This window comes from Chinchilla lanigera, unplaced genomic scaffold (genome assembly GCF_000276665.1).
Source record: "Chinchilla lanigera isolate Chin_1 unplaced genomic scaffold, ChiLan1.0 scaffold00032, whole genome shotgun sequence".
NCBI classification, from domain to species: Eukaryota; Metazoa; Chordata; class Mammalia; order Rodentia; family Chinchillidae; genus Chinchilla; species Chinchilla lanigera.
In genome coordinates this window covers 22,963,183-22,981,315 of record NW_004955433.1, presented here as the reverse complement: position 1 = coordinate 22,981,315, position 18,133 = coordinate 22,963,183, and the positions used below count along the sequence as shown (strand labels likewise).

The following is an 18,133-nucleotide window of genomic DNA, read 5'->3' as shown; positions in this document are numbered from 1 at the left end:
CGATACCTGCTTTGAGTCAAGTACGTACCATGTGATTGCACAGCCACCCTGCAAGGTGGTTCTGGAATGACACCCACTGGACACAGTAATCTGGAAGGTGATAACTCCAAGGTCATTAAGAGATACCTAGGCCTGGTGTTTATCTTCCGCTTTTTTGTTTCATTTCACCAGTCTCAGGGCCTTTCCCCGGCCTGGTTCTCTGCCTGGCCCTGTGCCAAGTACGGAGGACGTGTAGTCCATCAGCCATGGTCCTGTTTTCAAGTGGATCGTGGACTCTTGATCTATCCACAGGTTCTCACTGACCTGCCTTTTCTTTATATCTTTGCTCAAGACAGTTCTCCTGAGCTTGCCTGTGTGGCAAATTTCTATTCATTCCTCAAAAAGCCAACGAGAAGGTAATCAGATGTCCTCTCAGAGCCCCCTGCTGACAAAGAACTGCTCCCTGCCTAGCATTGCTGTGTAGCACTAAACAGCAGCTGTATTTGTGTGTGTGTGTGTGTGTGTGTGTGTGTGTGTGTGTGTGTGTGTGTGTATCTGCCTTCCCTGCTCACTGAGAGCTTTGTGGACCCTGGAGGCTGCGTGTCTCCCTTGTGTGCCTCTGTCTCCAGCATGGGGATGCACTGGAGAAGGATTCAGGTTCAAGATCCCTAGCCCTCTTTGTGGACCTCCTGGAGGCATTTTTATGCCCTTCTAGGACTTCTCCCTCATCTTCCAGATTCAGTTTGGCTTTTCGGTCAGCAGCAGCCACTTTCCATAGGCATTTGTGTCTCCAGGCATTTATAGTTTTCCTGTCTGTTGATGACTTTCAAGTGGCTGGGACATAGGGCAGCCCAGAAGATGTCAGAGGGTCAATATCTCAGGAGCAGTGACCTTTCAACACTGGTGGGGTTGCTATATGAACACTCCAGCTCCTTTCCCCAGATGCTGTACCTCTGAGATGGGCTCTGCATGGTCTCCAGGGATCCCGCATGAGACTGGGCCCCACCTGTCTACCTGCTCATTGGTGAGCTTCACCTTAGCTTCCTTTTTTTTTTCACCCGTCATTGCCCCTAGGGCTTCCTGGGGTCACCTCCCAAATTATACCCAAATCATTGCCTCCATTCTATCTGGGGGTAACCCAGCTTGAGACACTGTGTGAGTCTCCATGACGCAGAGCCCATGCTGAGCCAATCCTGAGTGTTCTCCATGGGTGACTTCTCACTCAGGTGCAGCCCCTGGGCATGTGGATGCTGTGAGCCCCAAACTCTGTCTGATGCCATTAAAACAGGCCTACAAACCTTTATGGGCTTGATGATGCCCTCGTTGCGGGTGGGGTCTGTCTCGATAGTGAAGGTATCCCTGTACTCGCCCCGCAAGATTTCAAACTTGGTCATCCTATTCTGAGGCTCGTCTGGGTCCTCAACGAACAGAGAGCCCACAGAGCTGCCCACGCGGATGTTTTCAGGCACTGAAAATGTGTACGTAGCTGCAAATAGGTACCCAAAATAACACTGGGTTAACAAGATAGACAAAGCATATTACCTACTATATTGTGATATAAGAAATGGTACAATAAAATAAAGGTAATAATGGTAATAGTAATACCCTTGGGATTCTGAGTCCTAAGGCAAAGCAGTGTGTTCTGTCTATCCCTCCCTCCCTCCTTCTTTCCATCCAACAAGTGGTTATTAAGCACCCACTGGATGACAGATGCTTTGCTAGGAGACCAATCAATTGACAAGAGGGATAAGTCTTGCCTTTGGGGGGCTTACACCATACACAGTAAGGCTATTTCAGGAGAATTGGCCTATCTTTGGGCTGGGTGAGCCTCTGATTTATATCAGCACTGGAGGCTGCAATGAACACAGCCTCACCCATGGCATGAGAACTCTGGTCAGGCAATTTTTAGTGCAGAATCAATTTGTGGGTGGGGTCAAAGCCCAGTTTGGGCTCTACCCCTCCTCATTATTAGTTCAATGGGATTTTCTAGCTGGAGCCTGAGAGTCAAGGGCCTGGGTTTTCCCGAGCCCATGGGATCTGGGTGAAACTGTTCCTATCTTACAGTAGTGGTATTCAGTAGGAATGATTTCCCTCTGGTCTGTGAGAAGAGCACAACCAGGGAATGATGGACTTGGAAGTGTGGTACAGGGATAGATACAGGGCTCCTCCCACACAGGTGGAAGAGAGGTAGAAGGGGTTTGGGGAACCTCTCCTTGACTCCAAAATCACTAAGTTTGCAGAATCCCAACTCCCGCCTGCCCAGGGCCCTAGAGGAGGGGCTCACGCTGAGTGAAGATGGGGAAGTTGTCATTGATATCTTGCAGAGTGATCAGCACGGTGGCTGTGCCTGATTCTCCTCGGAGGCCCTCGGCATCTTGTGCCTCCACCACGATCTCGTACCTGGCCTGTACTTCTCGATCCAGGTTTTGCTTTGTAGTAGTAATTAATCCTGCAAAAAAATGTTTCCAAGAGCCATGTTACTGGGAAGCTTTGAGAATATATGCATGCCTGAGCCCTTCCTAGTGAGAACGGAGGCAGTTCCAGTGTGCAGCCAGAGAGGGCCAAAGAACACGGTCTGATTTCATCCTAGTTCTCTGGAACATTATGCTGAGAAAGCTCAGGAAGCCACATCCAGACACAGAATGAAAGGGTGCTGTGATGGATTAGTGATGTCTACTTCAGCACACCATAGGATTGTAGTGGCATCTGTTCTTTGTATTTGCTGTCCTTCTCAAAGACAGGTGCCCCAACCCACTGAACTGGCTTTCTTGCTTCTAAGATGCAGTCCTTAAAGCTTTTAAGTTTGTTAAATCAAACTAAATTTGGTCAAAGAAAACCTCTGTACTTCCTTGAGTCCTTTTGTAACAAACTGCAACCTAACTCAGTATGTAAATGAGCAGAAAGCCTAATTTAAGCCTGTACTCAGTCAATCACAGCAGCTGTGCTTCCGTCAGTCACAGGTGGCCAACCGTTTACCTCTATTCAAATACGGCAAAAACCCAAGTTGTAACCCATCCACCTGTTTCTGGGCCTCACCTCTGCTTTTAACTTCTTTGATCTTAAATTTTATCTAACCATGTGTTTTCCTGAGCCTGTTTTTGTTCTGGGGCTTCTTGATTATGAACTGTTCATTGCTCAATTAAACTCTAGTAAACTTAATTTGTGAAGTTTTTCTTGTAATGAGAAAGTCACTGGAAGCTATGTGGTTATGCTCTCTCTATAATTCAAACTTCGCAGCTACCACATGAGATGACAGAAAGCAGTCCTATTTTTTTAGATTAGGAAACTGAGGCTCACAGAGCTTAGTAGATTTGTTGAAGGTCTCTGCAGGAGTGGGTAGAGCTGGGTTCGGAAACCAGATCAGTCTGAACCAGTGTGTGTAAAGAACTGTTAACCAGCATTCTTTGTGGCCTCTCGGTCACTGCTTGGATAACAAGATCCTGATTTTGTCCCTTGGACTTGGATCCATGTTTTGGATGTCCTGCCTTTGTTTCCCCCAACCAGCTTCTCTTCTTGTCTTTATGCATGATATCAGTCACTTCCATGGATCAGTGTGGTTCAGTGGTTTGTGACAACTGTCAGGATGGATTTCTCTTGGCATCGGCATCTGGAGTATTTCCATTCCCTCATCCCTCCAATTGGTGCCCACACAGGGGAATTAGTCACACAGACCTGAATTGTCGATGGCAAAGTTCTCACCCCCCTTCAGGATTTGGTACATGACAGTGGTGTGCTCTGCCACGGTGGGGTCATCTGCATCTACTGCTGTCAAACGCATGACTGAAGTCCCTGTGGGGAGAGCGTCCTGGGGTTACTACCTTGTGACTGTGAACTCTCATCCCATTCCTGGGTGAGGGCAGATGGGCACTGCTGTCCCCAACTCCTAAGTCTCTTGGTTTCCAGAGAGCCCTGCACGAGGTCAACATGCTGGCAATGTTGGGCTCTGTAGGTCAAACTTAAAGAGGAAAAGAGAACAGGTAGCTTACGTACACATAGGTTGTGTGTGTGTGTATGTGTGTGTGTGTGTGTGTGTGTGTGTGTGTGTGTGTGTTGTGGATGATGAGGTCAGGAGTAGAAGCCCAGGGTCACGAGTCATTCCTCCCTTTCCAGAAGGATGAGAACAAGGACTGGGAAGGAAATGGGAATGACCCCAAAGGGACAGCCTCACACATACCAGGAAGGTCTGGCCCCACACTCGGACAGGATCTTGGACCAAGGAGGAGGAGAGGGAAGATGTTTTCTGGTACCTTCTGGATGTAGGATTGAAGAAGGAGCAGTGACCTCCTGAGCCCAGGTCTAGGCTGGTGACACACTTCGGGACCAGGGGTCTGTCCTCCATTGCCACTGCTACAGAACTCCTAGAGATAGCTTTTCTTACGCTGGTGGCAGGGCTTGTCATAATACAGGGGAAAAGCTACATTCTTGGTGTGTCAGTCCTAGGAGTCAGAGGCAGTGGGTTGGGGTTGTTATGAAGAGTAATGGGATATGTGTGTCCCTGATGACCAGGGCTCGGTCCATGATGAAGAGCAGGGCTCAGTTTGTGTCTAAGATCAGAGCTCAGTCTGGGAGTGAGTCAGAACTTAGCTTTTAGGGATCAGTTTTTTCAAATTCCTTAAAGCGGCAGCGCAGGCATTACAGCAACTTCCCTGAACTCACTGAATCCTGACCTCGGGCAATGAAATGACTGATGTAAGAGTTACTTCCAGGCTAGGGATGAGCAAGAGAGGAGGGGAGGGACAGATTGGGCACGTACCCCCAGGTGACATCTCAAGCACCGAAGCATTGAACAGCCGATGCGTGAACACGGGCCAGTTGTCATTTATGTCATGAACTTTGATAGTGAAGGTGGAGGGAGACTCCAGGTGGACACCGCTGTCTTTGTCCACGATGAGGGCAACAAGGGGGTACGAGGACACCTTCTCCCGGTCGAGCCTTGCAAAAGCATACACATCCCCTGTGTCTGGATTGACCTTGAAAATGCTGTCAGCAGCCTCTCCTTGGAGGACATACTTGGCATTCTTGCGGTTCACACTTGACTTGATCTGGGAAAGAAGATGAAACATGAGTTGAGAACAGGCAGTGTGACTGTGTGTGCACATGTGAGTGTGGACATGTATGGGTGTGCGTGCACGTAGGCATGTCTGTGCATGTGTGTGCATATGTGTGTCATACAGACCAAGGAGCCCAAATGTGACAGTAAACCTCCCAACCTGAGTTGTTCTTAGACACAAGACACGAACACCATGCTGGTGTGAGTTGACAAACAGCACTCAATACCCAGAATGGTGTCCGGAGCATAGTAAGTCCTTGAAGACATTTTTGAGTGGAAGAATATCTTGGTGCATGGGAAGGCAAGGGACATCTCTCTTCTCTGCTTTGTTACCTTGTTGGTGAAATGGAGCTAACACTACTTCTGAAGTCCAGCTGCTCTAAGGAGCAGAGCAGCAGTTTTGAAAATGAATTCTAGGAAAACTGGCCTCTTTTGCTGTTCTGTACAAAAATGGGGTTCTGTCAGTGGGGTGCTGGAGCTGGGTTGTGGCAGCGTGGTTTCCCAGAGTGAGCTTAACTCTTCAGGAATGTTTGTGAGCTGGCTGTTAAATACAGCCATTATTAAAAATTAAATTCTATAAACTTACAATTAAATAGATCACACTATTAAACCAAGGTCACAAATACTCAGAATGCATCACTTTTTAATTATTTTACAAGATTTTACTATATTCTTGAGCTTTGTCTATGTCTTTGTACAGGTGTGATCGGAACACTGACTAAGGATGAGTCCTTGCACATCTCCCAGCTCTGCCTTCCGTGGTGCCCTGCCCCCAAACCAGGCACGGTGAGGACACTGACACGTGGAGATTGGCAAATGCTATACATCAGGACTTTTTCCCCAAAAGGGACGCTTGTCCCAACTGGTCTCATCAATTTAGCTTTGGAGCAGAACGTAGAATGTTCTCTTCTTGGAGATTTACAATGTCCAGTCCCGCAGAAAATGACTTGTTTAACTCAGGATTTCCTGTACTTCTTAGATCAATGAACCATTCTTCTTTGGAACATGTGCTATTATGATTTGGCATAAGATTTGGAAAGTAACGTATGTCAAGTACTTTGCACAGAACAGGCTTTCAATAAATTCTTGCTCCTGTATTATTAATGATAGATCTGCAAGTTAAAGGATATTCAAAGGTTAAGAGTGCTGAACTTTCCAGATATGGAATCATAGAGCATACTAGGACCATGAGATAAGTGTTTCATGCATGTAAAATAGTACTCTTCTAGATGATTAAAATGTCCAGAAAAATAGAATTTAGTTTAAAAAATAGTGCTAGGTCCCACATTAGAGGCACGGAGGTAGTAGAGACCCCATCCTCGCTCTCAAGGCGAAGGCTTGAAGCTGTGGGATCTGAAGGCCCGAAGTCAGGTAGCACTCAAGGATCAGTCAGAGCAAAAGCCTTGGTAGCTGTCCCACGAGGACTTCTCAGAGAGGCTGGAGGAGGACTGTGGAAGTGTGGGGCCTCAGGAGAGAAGAGAGAGATGTGAGGAGGCTGTGGTCCAATCCCACGAGGTCTAGAACATGTCTCCTGGGCTTAGCAGCAATGAAATCACTGGGGCCTTGCTGAGAGCAGTGACAGCTGGTGGAAGGTGCAGAAGCCAAATGACAGAGAGTACAGAAGAGTCTGGAAGGTCAGGGAGTGGAGACAGGGAGGGAGGGCGCTTTCCCTGTGCGGGTAGAAGGTGGGCAGCCTGTAGCAATAGCAACATCCTGGAGCAGGACTGTGGTGGTGATGGGCAGTAGGTGGGCCCATAAGTAGGTGGGTCCCAAGGCCTAGTGTCCAGAATTATGATAAACATCTGGAGGGGGACAAAAGCTCTGTAATCTCTGCTGCACAGGGACAGAGGGACTCAAAACAAAGGGACAGTCTGGGGCCTTGTGTGAGCTGTTCAGGTTAGGGTAAGATGGCAGTTTGCAAACTGGATTCCTGGTACATGTCTTAAGATTCACCGGGCAGGGATGGCGAGGGGGTGTGTGAGTCTGCTTGGATCTGTGTATTGGAGCTCTGCCTAAGACTTCCTGTGCAGTTAAGCTTTTGTTCCCTCCCTTTCCCAATTTTTCTTACACAATCATTATTTTCTAGAACAGATTTTAGATTTACAGAAAATTAAGAAGATAGTGAGTTCCTGTACGCCTGCTCCCTTTCCTTCTCATTTCAATCTCTTACGTTAATGTGGCGCAGTTGTTATAGTAAAGATGCCAATACTGGTGTATTACTACAAATAACCGAAGTCCACAATCTGTGTAGAATTCTTTGCTTTTTTTCTAACCTCATGTCCTTTTCCTGTTCCAATACCACATTTGAGATATCGCGTTACAAGTTCTTTTTGTCTGTGGCAGTTTCTCAGACTTTTATTATTTGTGATAACCTGGGCATGTTTTGAGAAGTACCAGTCAGGAATTTTGTAGGATGCACTTCTCTTGGCATTGATCTGATGTTTTTCTCATGATTAGACTAGAGTTATGGGTTTTGAGGAGCCCTCCATTGGACAGAATGCCTTAATGACGAAAGCCACTCTGGTACACATGTATGGATTCAGAAGGCTTCTCAGGGCTGGCTCTCATTGTCCATCCAGGTCTGTAAACAAAGCCTCCAGGCTCTAGCCCTGATAAACAGACTTCCTTCCCTCCAATTACATCCTTGGGCGTGGGGAGCCAGGAGGTGATCCCTGCAGCCCTGTGCTTGCCTTTTCAAGGGATCCTTGATTCCTCCTAGGGCGGGGACCACATATGACCCATGTCAGTTGCCAAACAAACGAACACCCATATATGACGCAGGCTGGATGTTCTTTCTGCTGTTTGCAGGCCTTTGGGTGAGCCCTTTAAAGGTTGTCCTCCCAGGGCCTGACACAATGCAGTGGCCTCACTTTCCGCTGACTCTCCCTGACTCACCAGCAGATTTTCCCTGTGCCCAGCCGTTCTCCTCAGAGGATGATTCATGGCACAATTATCCCACGTGGAAGGATGTAGGTGGCTTGACGATATTTCCCTCTCTACCAAGGGGCTCACATTTGCATTAGAATCCGGAGCTCCTGAGTTTCATAGGGTTGTTTTGATCTCACTGTGTAACCCTGGACTTGTGTCTTTCCCTCTGACTGGCCATGTTGGAAGATTTACATTTCCACGTCAATCATTTTGGGGAGCTAGAAGAGCCTATAGTCAGTCAGCAGGCTGTGGGTTCGATTGTGATAGGAGATTCCCCAGCTGGCACCACCCATTTCTTTTGGCTGTGGGGACAATTCTGTGCCATGGCCAGACTCTCCCTCACATGAGAGGCTCCTCTTCAGCCTGTTTCTCTATCCCCAAAAGGTTCTCATAACTGCTGTTGGGTTCTTTGTCTGATGTATACTGATCCTCTAGATCAGGATGGGTAAACTCTGTAAAGGGCTAGGGAGTAAATGTTTTCAGCTGTGTGGGTTATATGATCTTTTTCACAACTATTCAACTCTGCCATCTTAGCATGGACAATTTGTAAATAAGTGGATGTGGCTGTGTTCTAATAAAACTTTATTTACAATTCCAGGCAGGTGCCAGATTTGGTCAGCAGGCAGTAATTTGAAGATCCTGTTGTAGGCCCCTGTCTCTATGATAGCGGGGACCATGTCTGTCTTTCCCTGCTGCTGTTTTTCTAGCATCTGGTTTAGCACTTGGAGCAATTAATCTTTTCTCTGGTGCATTTGACTTCTTTATTGTAGAACGGGTGTGTAGATTTGAAAGAGCTGACATGGTGAGATTTTAATGGAGTTGAAGCTTTCTCAGAATCTTTATTTATTGCAGAATACTCTCAATATACCTAGTCCATTTATCTGTTATTGTGTGTAAAATTCTATCATGAGGGCCATTCCTTTGAATTAGAGTTGATGGTTTGACATCTGTGACAATTTGACATGTGAGACAGTTTGGCACTCCCTTTAGCTTCAGCTTCTCAGAACATTGGCTTGGGATGCTCACATTTAAAGAAGGACAACATGAGGGTTAGAGCCCTTGGGACAAGCACCTCAGTATAGGTACCCTGTATTTGGGGAGACATTAGATTATAGGGAGTCTGGGAGAAATAGCCAGAGAGAAGTGGATTTTTAAGGAAGCGCATAGGCCTAGGGCAGGGTTGGCAAACTATGCTACCAGAGTTCACAAACCATCACCAGCACAGTTTTGTAGAAGAATTCTCAGGCTTTTACTGACCTCTTAAGTGGGAACATTTAATGTCAGCCTGGACTGATTCTACTGTAAGCCCTGAACTCCCAGGCCAGGCTGGGCTCTGTGATCTCAGGACAGAGTAGCCTTTTTGCTAGTGGTAGCTACTCCGATGAAGAAAATTTAGGAGCAAATGAGCCATAGGGTTCATTATTATCATCATATAATGATGATATCATCATACAATGAATAATCATATCATTATTATCATCTCTACCACCATCAATACTTTTTTATCACCACCACCACCACCATCATCATTATCATGATCATCATCATTGCTGCCACCACTATCACCATCATGACTACTACAATCATCTCCACGAACATCACCTTCTCCTTCATATCACCATCAGTACTACTGTCACTACCAACATCACTACTACCATTATCTTCATCACCATCATGACCATCACCTGTACCATCATTTGCCTCTCCTTCATCACCATAGTCACCACCTCTGCCACTTCTACCAACTTCGTCACCATCATTATCACTTCTCCTTCATCACCACCATCATTTGCTGCCACTACTACTACCACCATCACTAATACTACCATCACCTTACTGATCACCGTTATCATCACCATTTCCATCATCACCATCAGTACCACTATTGCTACTAACATTACTACCATAACCACCATCATCACCATCATTACCACCATCCCTACTCCTCCTTACTGCCCCTTCATTGGTCACCACCATCACTACCACCATAACCTCCATGATCACCTCTATTACCACCTTTTGCATCAACATCATTATGATCATCATAATGTTTAACAGCATCACCACCTACTCTTTTACCATTATCACCACCATCATGGTTAATACTATCACTACTATCTCTTTAATCTCCACCTCCATTATTACCTTCACCTGTTTCACCATTATCATCACTGCCACAATCACCATAACCATTTCTGTCACCACCACCATCATTATCTCACTCACCTTCATACCACCACCTTCACTGTCACCACTACTACCACCATCACCATTACCACTACTATCATCATCACTATTACCACCACTATACCACCACCATACCACCACCAGCACTACTGCCATTACCTTCCTTACTTTCTCTTTCACCATCACCACTGTGCTCGCTATTACCACCACCAGTACCAGCACCATCATTACTTTTCTATGTTAGACAGATTTTTGTTCCTATGAAAAAATACTTGTGATAATTAATTTAAAATGGAGGCAAAGTTTATTTTGGCTCAAGGTTTCAGAGATTTTTGATCCATGGTTGATTGGCCTTTTTGCTTTGGGCCTGTGTCAAGGCAGTAGATCATGGTGAAAAAAATGTGGTGATGGAGGTCTGTTTACTTCTGGTGGCCAGGAAGCAAAGAGAGAGGAGGGCCCAAAGACATAGCTTCCTTCCACTTTTTAAGCATTCTGCCATCTAATAGCACCACAGGCTGGCAACAAAGCCTTTAGAGCATGGTCTTTAGGGGATCGTTTAAAATCTAAACTATAGCATTTAGTCCCTGGCCCCCAAAGGCTAATATACATCTCACAATGCAAAATACACTTGTCCATCTTCAAGAGATCCCAAAGCCTTGAGAGTTATAGTATTGCTCAAAAAACCCACGTCTAAGGACTCCTGTGAGATTCACGGCAAACTTACCTGTGAGTCTCTGTGAAAATCAAAAAACAAGTTATATACTTCCAAGACACAGTGGCACAGGGTAAGCATTCCCATTCCAGGAGGGAAAATTTGAGGGTTAGAAAGGAAAGATTTGACCAAAGCAAGACCAAAACCCAGCAGGACAAACATTAAATCCTGTAGCTCCATGTCTAGACCAAAACCCAGCAGGACAAACATTAAATCCTGTAGCTCCATGTCTAGTACCTGGGATACACTGTGGCATGAGATGAGGTAAAAACGGCTGGTCAGCTGTGCCCCTATGACCTTGGGCTTGCTCTGGTCTGTCTACAGCTTCCCTGAGCAGGCATTCTATATTCTTGGCGTCTCTAACTTCCTTGTGTCTCCATTGAGCTTTGTTTCACTCTCACAGCTTTATATATCACTCTGTCAGGGGCTGCTTACAGAATTTTGACTCTACCATGTATGAACTGGGCTCCTAGGCTTTCCTTGAAATCTTGGTAGAAGCCTCCATGCCCTTATCCCACAACTTTTGCTTTCTTATGCCTGCAAAACCAGCATGATGAGGATGATACCAAGGTCTGCCATTGTTTAAGAAGTAGCTGGGCCTGCTTAGAACAAGGCTGTGGCAACCTTTGAGTGTCTGGATCACTGAACAAAAGAAAATGAATTCCAGAAAAAGTTTCTTAGGCAGGCCTATATGAGTAGAGCACTGTGGAGCTTAGGTGGGGAGGAATGGGGTCTTGCAAATTCCCAAGATGCCCTCAAGGTATTTTTCCTATTGCTCCAGTGCAAACTACTTGGCTACCTTTTAATGGCATAAATCTCTTTAACAATCAGACCCTCTTTGGCTGCACCTTTAAATTTCTTCCTTTTCTGGTCAAACTGCAAGCCTTTTAAATCTTTCCACTTTGGCTTTTGTGCCTAATTCTCATTGTCAATCTTACTAAAAACAACCATTAATACCCATGCCACTGCCTGAATGCTGGTTGCCTTGAAATTTCCTCTACCAGAATAACCAGTCTGTCATCTTTAAGATTAGCCCACAAACACTCAAGGCATGGATGAAATGCAGACAAGTCCTTTGCCAGAATGTAACACAAATGGTCTCTAGTCCAACTCCCAATGGAGCCCTTGTTCCCATCTGAAACCTCAGGCATCTGTCTTCACTGTTCACATTCGTATCAACATTCTGGTCTTCTGATCCCCCACCAGAATTACCTAATAAGATCTGCCTCAGCATTCTGACACTTTTTAGCCCATTCCCCCAAACTTTTCCAAATTTCTCCTCCATACCAATACCAAAGTTTTCTGAAGTATAGACTCTACTTCTTGGTACCAATTATATGTGTTAGTCAGTTTTCCACTGCTATGACAAAACACTAGGGGTAATCACCCTTATAATGAGAAAAGACTTGTTTTGACCTATAGTTTCAGACATTTTAGTACATGGTCACATAACCTCATGGTTTTGGTCCCATCATGGGGCAGAATATCATGGCAGAATGTGTACAGTGCAACAAAGGTGCCCACCTCATTGCAGCCAAGAAGAAAAGACAGAGAAGAAAGGGCAGGGCGCCAATAACTCCTTCAAGGGCATGCTCCCAGTGACCTTCCACTAGGTCCCCCTCCTAAAGGCTCCACAATTCTCATAGTGCCACAGGCTGTCAACAAAGCACATGACTTTTGAAGACATTTAGTATCCAAAGCATAACACTCCCTCACCTTCCTTTCACTATTACTGCCACTGGTACCATTACCATTACTACCACCACTGTCACCATTACCACCATCACCATCATTACCTTCCTTAACCTTCCACCACCACCACTACCACCAATGAGTACCACAGTCACTGTTACCACCATCTACCATTAGCATTATCATTAGTGGTGGTCATTATTACCACCATTGCTACCATTGCTACTACCACTGCTACCCTTACCACCACAACCATTACTACCAGTACCATCACCATTACCACCATCACTGTCACCATTATCTCCACCACTGTCGGTATTACCACAACCACCACCAGCACCATTTGTGACCTTCACCACCACCATTATTTCTAGTAATATTTTCTCCTTTCTAATATTTTCTCCTTTCTCCACCACTAAAACCATGTCTACCACCCTCACCATCTGTACCTCTGTTGCCATTACCCTCACAACTATCACTTCCATGCCTACAACCACCTCAGGTTCCACTGCCATCTTTACCACCATTACCATCACTATGGACCAGCTGCCAATGACTTCTCCTGCCCTGGGGTCTGAGCCTTACCTTGCCCACATAATAGGGCAATGAGGCGTTTTTCTCTTCATCAACGTACATCTGGTTCCAAATCCAGTCTCTCTTCTGGCGCCTGTGGGTGCACTGCAGGTTGGGGATGTCCGGTTGGGTAGGGTCATAGCGTGCCATGGCTGCTGCCACCAGCATGCCCAAGTAGATGCCCAAAGTACTGGCCAGCATTGTGGGTCTCTGCTTCTTCCCGGGAAGGATGAATCTGGAGGAAGAGGAGACACAGTCGGCATCGTGGCCACCACCCTAGAATGTGAGCAATTCATCTGGAGAACTGAATTTCTTTTTCTGTTTACTCCTTCCTCCATCACCAGCAGAACCAGACCCATTGCTGGCAGGGATGAGCTCCTGGCCCGGGAGGGGAAGACAGACCTAGAAGTGATCTTCCTTCTGTGCACGTGGGCTACATGGAGGAAAGGTATGGGCCTGGAGCTGCAGGGAAGGGCTCCTGGAGGAGAGGTCATGCTGATACTAACCGCAGTTCTGTGCAGTGGCTATTCCCGTGCAGCAAATGAGGAAACTGAGGTTCAGAGAAGTTAAATCCACATCAGAGTAAGTGGTAGGGCTGAGAAGGGCGCTCAGGTGCCTGGCCTCAAAGGCTAACTTTTATGAAGAACTTGTTACTTGCCTGACTCCTATATGTTATCTCAATCTTCCTAATAACCTTAAAGAGTGGTGTGCTGTAATTGTAACACTCCTTTTATGGATGAACTGAGGAACAGAGGTGTTTAGTAACATTCGTGAGATCACCCAGACTATAAGGAAGACTGCCAACATTTGAATAAAGTCTGCCTGGTCCAAAGTTGAATTCTTTCTTACCCCTTTCTCTCATCCCAGAAGCAGCTATGGGGTGGGATTTAAAGGCTCCTCTGAACAAACAGGTCCCCTTGGCTTGCCTGAAAGTCCTTATGGCAGCTTTGAATTGGTTTTCAGAAGGTCCCTAGGAAAATCTCAATGTCTTAACCCAGAGTTTAGTCCCTTGGTTGACTCATAAGACATGGTCATCTTAGGAGCTTTCACAAAAGCAGAGGTGGGTGGGAGTGGGGAGGTTGAGAGGCTGGGTTCACAGGACAGACCTCCTAATTTGCAGGCCCAGTGCAAAATGGAGATGTGAGTCCTTTGTTATTAAGCATTTTGAGTCAGAGATGAAAGAACATTAAACCAAGCATGGGGTCGTTTGAAAAGCAGGCCCTGCTCTGTTGTACAGTTGCATACATTTGAAGGCCTCTTGTATGCCAGGAATGAGGGCCACCCAGAGAATAAAGCCTGGCTTCATCCTGAACTTTGGTAACAGAGATTTTCACCATGGTCCCATGGTGGGTAGAAGCCAGGCCTTTGGCCATCGCCATTTTTTCTCAGCCTTGACCCTGGGTCCCACACATCCTGGATCCCTGTGTCACTGACCTGCAGCTCCTGAGATAGTGTAGAGGAAGAAAGTGGATGGCAGTGGGAACCAGCTTGTGTGCCTGGAGAGAGATGTGGACCCACAGGATGTTGGGTAAGATGGCTTCCTCCTCAGCTGTCCCTTGCTCCTCCCCGCCCCAGGGAGAGGCTGAGCTCTGAATTACAGAAGGTTTTGAAACTCTAGTGACTTTTCCTCTGGGCCACTGGCGCCAGGCTGTCCTCGCCAAGGGTCTCTGGGTCAGGTGACCTTAGCTTCCAAGGCCCCAGCCCTCTGGCTGTGCCTCTGCCTCAGGGGGGAAGTGCCTCCCATAGTTCCAGAGTGGCAGTGGGGTGCAGGGGGCTCAGTCTCCTTGGATGTCAGTGAGGGACCCCAGGCCCTGGATGTCAGGTGCTCGAGGCAGGAGGAAGGCAGCGAACACAGGGCTGGGGAGGAGAGGAGGCTGGGACACCTGAGCAGAAAGCTGGTCCTGACTCAAGGAGGCTCAGGCAGGCATGATGCTACCCCCGACCCTGGGGTCATTTCCTTCTCCGCCTAGAGAAGAAACTGCAAGTCATGGTGCTTTCTGCTGCCCTCAAGTGAGAAGTGAGTGGGAAATGGAAGAGTAAAACAGAAACGAAATCAGGAAACAGGGTAAAAGGTTCTCAGAGTTCAGGGTAGGACAGGGAGAGGACAGGAGCACTGAGGTGCTGGGTGCGTGGCGCCTGCTGTGTGCCCGGCTCCACTAGGCAGCAGGGTTGCTGCGTGAACCAGCCAAGTGCGCACATGGTGGTGGGAAGAGCCGGAGAGCAAGCACATGGGAATGACAATGGGGGACACAATTCCGAGCGAGGGGGCAGCTGGCCGAGACCATGTAGCCAGGGAAGGTCCCGCAGAGAGGTGTTTTTTGTTTTGTTTTGTTTATTTCCTAGGGCTGGGGATAGTACCCAGGGCCTTGTGCATACTAAACAAGCACTCTACCACTGAGCCACATCCGCAGCCCCACTCAGAGATATTCAGTGTCAGCTATAGAAATAACAGGAAGGAAGAGAACTTCAGGCAGAAGCACCAGAAGGTCCAAAGGCCCTGTGGTGGAAAACTAGTCACTATATCTAAAGGATCCAAAGAAGTCCCCTTGGTGAGACAGAAATGAGCAGCAGGAGCTGGGCAGAAGAAGTGGTTGGCAGGTCTGTGTGACAGGCTAAATAAGGTCCTTGAGAGTGTCCGTCCCTAATCCCTGGGACTTGGGGTGTTCTCTTACATGACAAAAGGGACTCTGGGCAGATGCGGTGGGGAGATGATCCTGGACAGTGTGAGTGGATGCCAATGTAATCACAACGTCCTCAGAGAGGGGAACCAGAGAGTCAGATTCAGGGGCAAGGCACGATCACAGGGGCCTGGCGGAATGGGCAACCATCAGCCCAGGAATGCAGGTGGTGGCCTCCTGGAGCTGGGAGAAGTAAGGACAGGGATTCTCCCTAGGCCTCCAGAGGGGATGCAGCCCTGATTTGAGCCCGCTGAGGCTCCTTTCAGACTTCTGAATGTCAGCACTGTAAGAGAATAAAGAAATGTGTGCACAGAGATTGAAGGCCCCAGACTGTGGCAGGCTGTCACCTCAGCTGTAGGGCATGAGTGCGCTTGGGCTATGGTGGGTTGTCTCATTCTTTAGTTCCCCATCCTTCACTGGGGAGCAAATGACCCGGGGTCTAGTCTCCTGGCAGACTGCTCCCTTCCCTTCCTCTGCTCCAGGTTGCAAGGATGCCCTGGCCCCGGCCCTGACTTTGACCTTGGCCTCAGACTGTGTTGGGCTGAGAGGGGACTTCGGTGGGCATTCAGAGGGCAGGAGAGAGGTGGGGGTGTTTCTTCCTGCTCCTCCCTGCTCTGACCCTTATTTCCCATGATGGCTGCATCTCTCTCCCTGATGCCGGCTTCTGATGGGCAGCCCCTCATGACTTGGTCCCTCACTAGGCTCTAGAAAGGTCCCTCTCTTTCTCCCTTCAGACTTAGGGCAGTGGCAATTGCCCTAGGTCACTGGTCTTGGCTGCCTCCATAGCCTGCCCCTCCACCCCAGCTTAGTCCTCTGCAGCAGCCCCTTCTAAGCCACTCCGTTGGTCCCCTGGTACCCTGCCAGGAATGCAGCGACGTAGCTTCCTCTGTACGGTGTTTGGATGTGTGAAGATGTCCTCAGTCCTGACAGCAGCCATGAGCTGAATGAATCAGTAACAACACTGGATTTAAGTGAAGCGGAGCCCTCTAGTCACAGGCTGCAACCTTGTGGCTCAGGGGGGGCATTAACCCTTCAGTGGGCTTTGGCTGGTGCCACATACAAAGTGCTCTGGGAAGATGTGGGAGAAGCTCTTTGGGTTCTGTTCCCAGCAGCAGAAGCCCTGCCTTGATGGCTGAAAAGAGCCCCAGGAACAATGGATCACCTTCAGGCTGAACCCTCATGGGGGATGCCCTGGTTTACGTAGGTCATTCATATCAGTGTGTCCCCTGTCACGGGACAGGGAGTTCTGCATGCTTAGCTCTCTAGTCAGCCATTGTCAGTGAGGAGACAACAGCCTGGAGGCGGGCCCTTCAGCATCTGGGGTCGCACAATCCAGTCTCCATCCCAATTTCCTTCCCAGAGGAGGCTTGGGGTGCTGACTTGCCCGAGCTCCTGACCTTAGGCACCATATCTTATTCCGAGCCTTGGAACTGAGTGTCAGCTGTTGCATTTTGCAGGTGAGGAAATGGCAGCTCAGAGAGGTAGAGTGAGTCATACTTGATCCCACACAGCAGCAAGAAGTAGGGCCAGGATTTGAGCTTTCGCTCAAAATGGTGCTTATTGTCTCTCTCTGCATCTGTGGTGCCCCTGACATGTAAGAATAAGAAACTATTCTCCATGCCTAGCTTTCAAACTCTCCTGACCACCTCATTTAATATTCATACCATGCCCAGCATCCTGTGGCTGTGATAATGATCATTCCCATTTCACAGATGAGGAAACTGAAGCTCAGAGACAGCTAAATGAGAGTCTCCCAAATGTCCATCGCTAATCTCTGGAACCTAGGATGTTCCCTTACATGGCCAAAATCTAGGTGGTAGTCTTAGACCTGCATCTAGATCTATCTTTCTCTACACTCTGGGGTCCTTCTACACAATCTTGGAGGAACATGGGAGGGATCTTTCCATTGGAAAAGCGGCACTTATTTGTGTCTTTGGCCTTTTGTGTTAGAAATTTAGCCACCAAAGTTGGCCGTGGGGCAATCCTTCCTCCTCCCGCTGCCTGGGGAGGAAGTCAGGCCCCAGACTGGCGGCAGCCACAGCTGAAAGCAGAATTTCCCTGGGCTCATGTTCAGGCTTATGGCCAGAACCACAGCTTGGGTCAGGTTTATCTCAGCCCTTTTGCTTTCAGTGAGCAGAGTCTGGCGTCACTTTTGGAGAGGCTCAGGATGCTGCCGGGTAGGTTTGGGTACCACCAATGTCCAGAGAGACTGAGGAGGGGGACATGGTTTTTGGGCTGAGCAGCTCCAAACAGGCGCCCTGGGGACTCATGTGGGTATGGGTTAGGGTTAGGGTTAGGGTTAGGGTTAGGGTTAGGGTTAGGGTTAGGGTTAGG

At 47.8% G+C, this 18,133-nt stretch overlaps 1 protein-coding gene across 1 annotated transcript in view; it reads right to left on the bottom strand.

The window, feature by feature from the left end:
* Positions 1–18,133, bottom strand: part of Cdh5 (cadherin 5, type 2 (vascular endothelium)) — a 36,798-nt gene that overhangs the window by 13,200 nt on the left and 5,465 nt on the right. Inside the window, exons 2-6 of the mRNA XM_005388461.2 lie at positions 13,134–13,356; positions 4,733–5,021; positions 3,652–3,768; positions 2,264–2,428; positions 1,278–1,465 (exon numbers count right to left, since the gene is read on the bottom strand). Coding sequence (XP_005388518.1) covers positions 1,278–1,465; positions 2,264–2,428; positions 3,652–3,768; positions 4,733–5,021; positions 13,134–13,322 — 948 coding nt within the window. The 5' untranslated portion in view covers positions 13,323–13,356. The remainder of the gene's footprint in view (positions 1–1,277; positions 1,466–2,263; positions 2,429–3,651; positions 3,769–4,732; positions 5,022–13,133; positions 13,357–18,133) is intronic.